General features: G+C 60.1%; 1 protein-coding gene across 1 annotated transcript; it reads left to right on the top strand.

Moving 5' to 3' along the window:
- Nucleotides 1–3,074: 3,074 nt before the first annotated feature.
- LIF (LIF interleukin 6 family cytokine) lies at nt 3,075–6,794 on the top strand. The gene is made up of 3 exons (XM_061169890.1): nt 3,075–3,106; nt 4,814–4,992; nt 5,707–6,794. The coding sequence occupies exons 1-3, from the start codon at nt 3,088–3,090 to the stop codon at nt 6,115–6,117; spliced, it is 609 nt and encodes a 202-aa protein (XP_061025873.1). The 5' UTR covers nt 3,075–3,087; the 3' UTR covers nt 6,118–6,794.
- Nucleotides 6,795–9,710: the final 2,916 nt, after the last annotated feature.

Genomic DNA, 9,710 nt, shown 5'->3' with positions numbered 1-9,710 from the left:
AGTGTCTTCACCTCTCTGAGCCTCAGCTTCCCCACCTGACATTCTAAGAGAGACTTGTGGATGGCAAATGAGAATCAGAAGAAAAGGAGGGGCTGAATGGCCACATGCGCCAAAGTGAGTGGGAGAGAAAGAGCCCTCAGGGGCCCTGGGGAGGCCCCAGGCCGGCCCTGGACTCACTTCCTGGAGATGAGCAGGTGGATGGCACAGCCGCCTGGAGGAGCACCCCAGCCCTGGCCTGGCTGCCCCCCGCCCAGGCTGAGGGTGCCCTATGTGGGCCCCAACTGTCCCCCTCACCCCGAGGCCGGTCAAATCCCCAGCAGGCCCAGTGTGCAGAATCAGGACAGGCTGGGGATGAAGTCACAGCTGGAAGGGGCCGGGCTGGGGCTGCCACTCCAGGGTGGGGCCTGGGGTCACGACCCTGGGAGCAGGCAGCCAAGAAGGGAGGATGCCTTCCGTGAGGAAGCTGGGGAAAACACACACACACACATAGCAGCGTAGAGAGGGAAGGAAGAAAACAAACTCCAGGAGACCAAAGCTGGCCTGGAGCGCCGCCTGGGCAGCCGATTCCCGGGGACCGAGGCCACGTTGCAGGCGGCTCACGGGTCCGCGGCTCCAAGACCCTGCCCGGCCTGCCCCCGAGAGGCCCGGTGCAGGTGGTGGCTGGACATGGACAGGAGAGGGAGGCTGGGCCTGGGGTGCCGAGGGGCCCAGAACACTTGGGGAGCACAGACCAAGTCAGGTACCGTGAGAGGGGAAACTGAGGCAGGGGAGGGGGGCCAGTCAGGGCGAGGGTGAAGTGTCTTCTAGACTCCGCCCCACTTCCTGTTTCCTGTGGGGTGGGGCTGAGATTACATGGCGTTTGGGGGCGTTTTATAGGGCTGAGGAAGGGTCTGGGCAGCCAGAGGACAGTGCAAGACCCGGCGAGTCCACTGGGAGTGATGCAGGGGAGGAACTGTGGCAGGAGGGCAGTGGGACGAGGAGGCGGCCTCCAGGAGAATCAGGGCACCCAGTGAGATACTTGGGCGGGGGAAGAGGGGATCCATAGATGGGGCCTCTGTGGGGCCCTGGTCAAATGGATTTGGGGTCCACATCAGAAGAGTCAGGATGAGTCAGACGACAGGGGTCCGGGAGATGTGGGGGGTGGGTCTGGAGGCTGATCCAGAGTTCATGCTCCCCGGGTGCTCAGGCCCTCCTGCAGGAGAGACTGGGCCTGGGGGATTATGAGAGGGAGGTGACCTGGGATGTCCTGGGGTGTGGGGCTGCCTGAGACAGGCTGGGGTGGCTGGACCTCCCAGGGGCATACACAGACCCCAGAGCAGGTGCATGAGAGGGGCAAGTGCCAGGTGGGGCCTTCCATGGCCCCCAAGGAAGACACAAGGTGTGGAGCGGCCGGGAGGAGGAAGGAAAGCCAGTGTGGGCTCTACTAGCCTCCTCCCTGCTGGGAAGCGCCCGCTGGGATGGGCAGTTTTATCGCCCCACAGCCGAGGCCCAGCTGGGAGAGCGGGGAGGAAGCAGCCTGGAGAGGGCAGGGCGTGCGTTGGGGGGAGGGGGCACGGCGGCAGCAGGAGGGCTCGTGCTGGCACGAAGAGGGAGGAACGAACGACGCTGGGCAGGTCCTCCGGGATGTGGCAAGAGGTGGGAGTTGGGGGCATGGAGGACGGCTGAGGGGGTGGGCAGAGGGAATCAGGGGCCAGGGAAAGGCTGCAGAGCTCCCTGGCCTTGGAGAACCAACTCTCCCGCCTTGTTCTCTGGTCGGGGTCAGGTGGGAGGGCTGCAGCAGGGACGCCCCTGGCAACTTGTGGGACCACATAGCCCCAGATGTGTCTGACCAGCACTCCCCCACCTCTTTTGTTTTGTTTTGAATGCTTTTTGCCAGGGAGGAGTTTCTGTGGTCATTTTGCCCTAGTCCTCACCATTCCTTCCTGCCCCTCCTTACTCATTTATGAATCTACCTGGCCACGATAGACACCAGAATTTGTGACCCTGCCTAAGAGACTCCAGAAGCACCTTTTGGGGGCCATAATCATTCTCTGATGCTGAGCCCCAAGGGCCCTCCAAGACATTTTCTGTTCTCCTCAGCCATCCCTCTGCGTCCTGAGGAGCAAACCTGGCTCCGATTGGCTCAGCCTCCTTAAGTCTCTGCTTCAAATGTCCTTTCAAAATGGAAATGCTGGACCACCCTCCCCTGAAGGGTGCAAAGAGTTTAGGTAAACGCCAGACACATCACACCTTCCCAGAATCTCCTCCCCAGGCTCTCCCCAAAGAAGGGAGTCACAGTAACCCCTCACTTCCCATCTTCCCAGCCCCCTCCTCAGCCCCACAGGTACCTGTGGTCATCAATGCAGGCTTGCTGATGGCAGTCAGGAGGCCTGACCTTGTGGGACCCTGGACAACCTGTCCCCTTGGGAGCCCCACTTTGCCTGGTGGCAGCGGGCAGGTTGGAGGAGGCCACCTCTGCAGTGGCTTCCAGCGCCCACGTTCAGTTTCGCTTTTTTACCGTCTAAAGTCCACACCAGGGCCCCAGCCCCTCTTCCTGGAACCTCCTTCTCAGCCAAGCCCCAGCCTGCCTCCTCCCCACTGACCCCCAAACCCCCTGACCAGGGGGCCACAGGTGGCAGCCTCCGTCTGCTTGCCTAGTTTCAAGCCACCTCCCCAAGCCCAGGTGAGTCAGGGCTGTCTGGGGTACCCACTGCCCAGGGACCCCGATGACTCGGGGACCCTCCTCCCCCTCCCCATCTTCAAACAACTCCCAGGGCAAGCCACGCAGGAAAACCACAGGGTGTTTTGTTGAAGAGTTCATTATAATTTTATCAATCAAATTCTTAGAAGAGGGAAAAAGTCTGCTCTCGCCACTCTCCCCCCTCACTGCCCCCCCTTCACTCTCACTTTCTTCCATTCATAATTTCCTATGATGCACCTCAAACAACTTCCTGGACGGGGATCCCTGCTAAATATAGCTGTTTCTCTCTCTGTCTTACAACACAGGCTCCAGTATATAAATCGGGCAAATTCCCCATTTGAGCATGAACCTCTGAAAACTGCAGGCATCTAAGGTCTCCTCCAAGGCCCTCTGGAGTCCAGCCCATAATGAAGGTCTTGGCGGCAGGTAAATCCACCCGCCCCGCGCCGGCTTCCGCGCCCCGCCACGGGCGCAGCGGCAACTTGGGGCACTTGGCGATCGTGAGCGGGACACCCACTCGCCGCAAACACACGGACACTTGGGGCGCCCGCGCAGCCCGCCGGGCCGCCGGAGGCGCTGGGTGGCGGCCGGGAGCGAGAGCAGGCACATGGTCCCGGCACCGCGCGCCCAGCCCGCCCTGGGGCCCGCAGGTTGGCGGGCAAGGGAGGGTGCGCCGCAGCCTTCCTCCTCCTCCTCCTCCTTCTCCTCCTCCTTCTCGCTCCGCCGGCTCTCCCTGCTGCTCTTCCCGCTCAACTTTCTCCGGGACTCACCCTCCCTCTTTCTTTCTTTCTTTTTCTTTCTTTCTGTCTTTCCGCTTTCTCTTTTCCAACCGCGTCCCGGGCTGCTCCCTGGGAGGGGCGCCGGCCTCTGAGCAGCTTGCAAACTCCGGCCCGGGACAGGAGCAGGTGCCGCCTCCATCTGCTAGTGTCTGGAAAGCTGTGGTCTGTGCTAGGTGAGCCTGGGGTGTGGGGGCCCCCCAGCCATCCGGGAGCCTCAGCACTGCCGGGGGATGCTGGGAGGCACAGGGGACTCAGAAGTGAACTTGAGGCTGCCACTGTCCCAGGAGGGGAATCGGCTCCTGCGCGCCACCCTTTCCCCCAACCTCATCGGTTCTCCAGCCTCACAGGTCCACCGACCCCAACCCTTGATGCCTGGGTCACCTGGAAAGCAAGGGGTGGGGGGAGGCGGGAAGCAGGCGCCCTGGGGGGGGAGGGGCGATCCTGGACAGGCCCGGACAGCTCTCAGCTCTCCTGTCACCTTTCACTTTCCTTCCTCCCCCGCCCACCTGGCTGTGTGCGACATTTTCCCTTTTTTCTTTCCTGGTTGCACCATTCCTTTTCCCTCCCGAAGGCTCTGGGGGACTGAGGGACCCCAGGATTCTCCTTGTCCTAACCCACAACCTGGGGCAAGGACCAGTAGACAGGAGTGGGATGGCATGGAGGCCAGGAGCAATACAGAGTGGGATAGGAAGTTTTGAAGAATGACTTGGGAATGGAGGGGGTGGGGGCAGAACTGCAGAATTGGGGTGGAGTTGAGGGTCCTAGATAGGGGAGTGGCCACATTTGGAGAAGGATAACCACAGAATTAGGGGACAAAGGGCCCAGTGAGCCAAAATCATGTGACAGGTTTGGGAGATGAGGGTCAGCAGAAACCCCCCCTCTCCCCATGGTCCCCTAAGAAGCCCACTCTGGGAGACTGAAGTGTGAAGTAACACTCAGGAATCTGGACCATCCTGGGAGGTGGAGAGGCAGGGGCTGCTCTTTTCCTTGAGACCTGCTGGGGCTGGGGCATGGTACCCTCCAGCCAGAGGCCAGGATGGTGTCACCCTGGACCCAGCTTCCAACTGGTAGAAACAGCTCACGTCCTGCCCCCTTGCTCCTGTCAGGAGAGAGCAGGGAGTGATAGATGGGAGAGAAGCAGAGACAGAGGGTTAGAGCTCTGGGGAGAGGGGGACAGAGAAGCAGATTTGGTGACATCGTGAAAGTAAGAAACAGCCATGCTGGGCGAAGAGAGAGCTGGACACTGAGAGGGGACACTGGTGTCCCCGAGGGAGACGAGGAGCATCCTCTACCATGAGACCCCTTGCCCACCCCCCCACCTCCCTGCTCATGGCTCCCTCCTGCCTGTTCCCAGGAGTTGTGCCCCTGCTGCTGGTTCTGCACTGGAAACATGGAGCGGGGAGCCCTCTTCCCATCACCCCTGTCAATGCCACCTGTGCCACACGCCACCCATGTCACAGCAACCTCATGAACCAGATCAAGAACCAGCTGGCGCAGCTCAACAGCAGTGCCAAAGCCCTCTTTATTCTCTATGTAAGTCTCCCCCCAGGGTGCCAAGGAAGGAGGGAGGGAGGGGCTGGGCTTTGCTGCAGGGACCTGGGCTGGCGGGGCTGGTCAGGGAAGGGAAGGGAGGGGGACTGGTCCCACTACACCCAGACTCCCTCAGCTTCCTCCCCACCCCCTGGCCCAGGCTCCGCCACTTTCCTAGGGTGCCCAGTTAGATAGGGGCAGAGCTGCCCGGAGAAGGGGGTGCCTGGCACTTCTAGCCTTGGGATTCCTCCACCTTGTGGAGGGAGAGGCTGATGAGAGACAGAGAAGGAGGCAGTGAGGTGGACGGAGAGGTGCTGTTGGGAGAGACGGCAGGTTGTGGGTGACAGGGGTGCAGAGCTGCCCAGGAAGAGGATGAGTGCAGTGGGTGAAAGGGCAAGTGTGTGTGGTGCACACGTTGGAGGTGAGACTCTGTGTTTTCCTTTCTGTCCCCATGTGGTCCTGATGATTGTGATGAGGAGGATAATTCCTTGCATGGTATAGGCCTGGGTGCTTTACCAAGGGAATCCACACCCACAATTACTTCAGGCTCTCAGGACAGTCCTGAGATGCCTATAGGGCAAGTGATTGGGTCCTCATGCCACTGTGTTTGGGGTGGGGGGACTGAAGCCCAAGAGCTGACCCAGAGGCTTGGTGGCAGGGCTGGAACACCCGTCCCTGACTCCCATGTCACCTCCCCTCCGCCCCTCTGCTCCTCAGTACACGGCCCAGGGGGAGCCGTTCCCCAACAACCTGGACAAGCTGTGCAGCCCCAATGTGACCGACTTCCCACCCTTCCACGCCAATGGCACGGAGAGGGCCCGGCTGGTGGAGCTGTACCGCATCATCGCATACCTGGGCGCCTCCCTGGGCAACATCACGCGGGACCAGAAGGTCCTCAATCCCAGCGCCCACAGCCTGCACAGCAAGCTGAACGCCACGGTGGACGTCATGCGGGGCCTCCTCAGCAACGTGCTCTGCCGCCTGTGCAGCAAGTACCACGTGGCCCACGTGGATGTGGCCTACGGCCCGGACACCTCAGGCAAGGACGTCTTCCAGAAGAAGAAGCTCGGCTGTCAGCTCCTGGGGAAGTATAAGCAGGTCATCGCTGTGATGGCCCAGGCCTTCTAGATGGGAGGTCTCATAGCGCACAGTGACCTGAGATCTTAGACTTAGGTGGCTCTCAAACTGTGGCTGGGGCCCAGAGCAGTGCCAAAGCCAAGTGGCGGCTGCTCACAGACCCCGAGGGGTTCCTGGCCAGTCTACTCCCCTCCAGGGTGGGCTGTGATGAAGCCAAGCAGAGCCAAAACTCCCAGAGGGAAAACCTATATATGGCACCAACTAGAAGAAGGCACCCCTTCTTCTGGGAGACTGCAGCCAGGCACCCGGTGTCGGGCTGGATTTCGGCCCCTTCTCATCCCCTCAGCCAGGGTCTTCGTGAGCAAACCACACAAGTTGCCTCCGGCGACCCTGACCATGGGGCAAGACAGCAGGGGTCGGGGGCATTGCCTGGCCCCCAGCAGAATGACGACTATCAGTGCCTTCGCTGCCCCTTCGGTAGACCTTGAAAGGTCTGGTTGGAACTCAGGCAGCCCAGAGGGGCTGGGATCCTGAAGGATCCTTGGCCCCTACAAGTATGGTGAGTGGAAGGCTAGAAAGGGAGCTCTGGTTTGAGATGCTGCCTTGTCTTGGGCGTGATTGGAGAGCTCAGGCCTAGGACTGTCAGGTGGAAGGTTCCAGAAGGAGGTCGCTGGCCTTCAGGCTCCTGGGGAGGCAGAGAGGCCACCTTCAGGCCTGGGAAGGAAGAGAGGCCCTTGAAAGTCTCGACGGGCTCTTCTTCCTTGAGCCCGCAGTCTGTCCTGCTGTCCCGGATGGCTGGGGTCTGGTGGCTGGACCTGGAGGCGGGGTGTGGGGAGGTGGACGGGTTGCAAAGTCAGGTGAGGAGGTTCTGAGGGGACCCAGAGTCTTGTGGGCAAAGGGTCTGTAAGGGAGGGGTGGATGGAGGAGTTCAGAGTGGCAGCTCACATCTGAGGCCCACGGAGGCCCCGTGAGGTCACACAAAGGTACTTGAGGGGCACCAGAGGCCATCGCTGGTCCCTGGAGCAAGGGGACAGCAGAAGTTGAGGTCAGGGTCTCAGGAAGCCTGAGATCCAAGGGTGCTGTGTGTCTGACCCAGCATGATTGTCTATTTATTTTGATGCCCTATTTATATTAACTTATTGGTGCTTTATATAGCAAAGTTAATTCCCCTTTCCCTGCTCCCTCTCCAACAGAAATAATATGATGGCTCCTTCTGCAGGAGCCGGGGCCAGGCCTTAGCAGGGCCTGGTCTGGAAGTCGAAGATGTTACAAGTGGGATAAGCCTTACGGGTGAGGCTCAGAGAAGGGTCAGGAGCTGAGAGAACTGGTCAGTCTGGGAGGGGACGGGGGACCCGGCTCCAACCCCCACCCTAACGGTAACTGGCTCTGGGGCTATCGGGACCCTGGCTGCAAGGCAGGCTGGGCCAGTCTGTGGAGTGGCCAAGGGGCCTTTTCCCAGGGCCACCATGTTGCTTGGCTCCAAGGGGTCCATTCAACACTGTGTTGTCTGGCGCCCCCTGGAATTGTGCTGTTGGAGGCAACATTCACCATGGAGATGGCACCCCTGGAGCAGTGAGCAAGGCAGCCCTGGTGGCCCACCTGCTGCTGTTTCCTTGTCCTCACGCTGACTCTAGACTAGCAGTCTAGGGGCCCTGGAACAGTCCTGATCAGCACCCAGCGGGGAAGTGCCTTCTCGGGTGGCCTGAACACCCACAGAGGGCGAGAGGACCTGGCTGGACCTCAGGAAGCTGGACGGCCCAGGGAGGAGGCCCCTGCTCTGGAGGGGAGGACGAGGAGGCCCTGGGATGCAGACCAGGAAGCTGTGGTCCCTCCTGCCCCACCTCCCCCCACACCCCCACCCATGTCTGGGCTCCCAGGCAGGGAACCTGATCCTTTCCTTTGTGCTGGGGCCAGGCTAGTGGAGAAACGCCCTCTAGTCTGGGAGCAGGGGAGGAGGGCCCAGAGCTGGGGCAGCTGCTAAGAGCAGGGTTCTGGCGTCTTCTCAAACCCTGAGCGGGCAGCGAGCCTAGCCGTTCAGCCAGCACGATTTTGGTGCTTTGCACTCACTTTGCTCCCCTCTGCCTCCTCCGAGCACTTTACCCGTGGCCATCGGAGGGCAGGTGGGCAAGGCAGCAGCCAGGCCCTGAGGCCTGGGGTCGGGGGCTGGAGGTGGGAGTTGTCCGTCCCGTTGGCAAGACTGTTTTGTGGCGGGTGGTGGAGGAGACCACGATGGTTACGTTTTCCAACACTGTCTTAACTGAGGGTTAAGACACTGAGGGTCACGCTCAGCCTTGTCCAGGATCTCAGCCTGCTGTCCCCCGTCGCTCTGCTCCTTCAGTGAACGTGGCTTGGAAGGCTTGGAGCCGGCTGGTCTCCTTTCATCTCATCACCCCGTGGACGCAAACTCCCCGTGCCAGGCCCACCTGGGCAGCCTCTGAGGCTCGGGGACCAAGCGATTCTTCTCCCCCAGGCGCAGCCCCGGCTCTGCCCCTCACCCTCATCCTCAGTGCTCTTTGTAGAACCTGTCTGGCAGATGGGCACCCACTTTGCACAGCATCTCTGAATTTTGGAGCCTTTGTGTGGAAAAAAGCTTTGCAGGGCAGGAAGCTGTCCACTTCCTCCTTTATCTGGTTTTGACCCACACCTGCATCCTGGGTCACGGCCCCAGCCCGAGGAGGAGGGAGAGGCCGGCAGGAGAGGAGGGGTTAGGACAGTCCTTTTGCAGTTTATCGAAGGAGGGGTATTGGGGACCTTATTTATTTAAAAAATTTTTAAACGAGAAAGCACCACTATTTATTTGTCTCTCCTCCTCCTCGTCCTTCTCCCCCTCTCCTTGTCCCCTCCTTGGGGATGTCTCCCCGATAGAAGCAGTCCAGCTCTGCCTCGCTGGCTCTCCAGAATAGACATAGCGTGTGGGGCTGGAGACCAGAACCAAGTGAGAGGTTAATTTCCCTTCAGATGGTACAGATGCTCTTACTTCCGGATTGCCGCCCCCCTCCACCCCCCTGCCTGTCCCTCGCCCACACCCAGTACCTGGGCGTCACTCCCATCCACACTGCTAGCTCCGTGCATCCTTCCGTGTTTCCCTCCTTCCTTTCTACTGGAAAGGACTTGGCCTTGGGGGACAAATTCCTCTTTGATGAATGTACCCTGTGGGAATGTTTCATACTGACAGATTATTTTTATTTATTCAATGTCATATTTAAAATATTTATTTTTTATACTGAAGGAATACTTTTTTAAAAAGAAAAAAGAGAAATTAATAAAGAATCTACTCTTGGCAAGCTTTCCAGATTGTATTCATGTGGGGAGATGGGGCTGGAGGGGCCGGGACCGTCTCTGTCCTGGGCGCCCAGCTGGGTGGGGCTCTGCCAGGCCAGGGGCGGGCGGGTGGGAAGAGGGGGTGCTACCACCGGGCAAGGGTGCCGGCATGGGTGAGGGCGGGGTGGGCAGAATGTTGGCACAGACAGGACAAGGTGGGTGGGGCTCCAGATCATGGGGTGCCACCAGGAGGTCCTGTTCGGAATCACGCAGGACACTGGGGCCAGAACCAGGGCTTCTGTTGGGCTCTTCTGGGCCTGAGCAGCTCTCCCACTGCAGACACTGCTGTCCCTGTTCCTGCCTCACACCTGGGGACACCCTTT

The sequence above is a fragment of the Eubalaena glacialis genome, chromosome 15 (assembly GCF_028564815.1).
Source record: "Eubalaena glacialis isolate mEubGla1 chromosome 15, mEubGla1.1.hap2.+ XY, whole genome shotgun sequence".
NCBI classification, from domain to species: Eukaryota; Metazoa; Chordata; class Mammalia; order Artiodactyla; family Balaenidae; genus Eubalaena; species Eubalaena glacialis.
The sequence above is the reverse complement of the archived record's forward strand: the minus strand, read 5'-3'. Positions and strand labels throughout refer to the sequence as shown.

What these genes read in the sequence shown, in the direction of transcription:
- LIF (XM_061169890.1), top strand. An exon ending in AAGCCCTCTTTATTCTCTAT is followed by an intron (nt 4,993 to 5,706) that starts GTAAGTCTCCCC and finishes TCTGCTCCTCAG; the next exon opens with TACACGGCCCAGGGGGAGCC.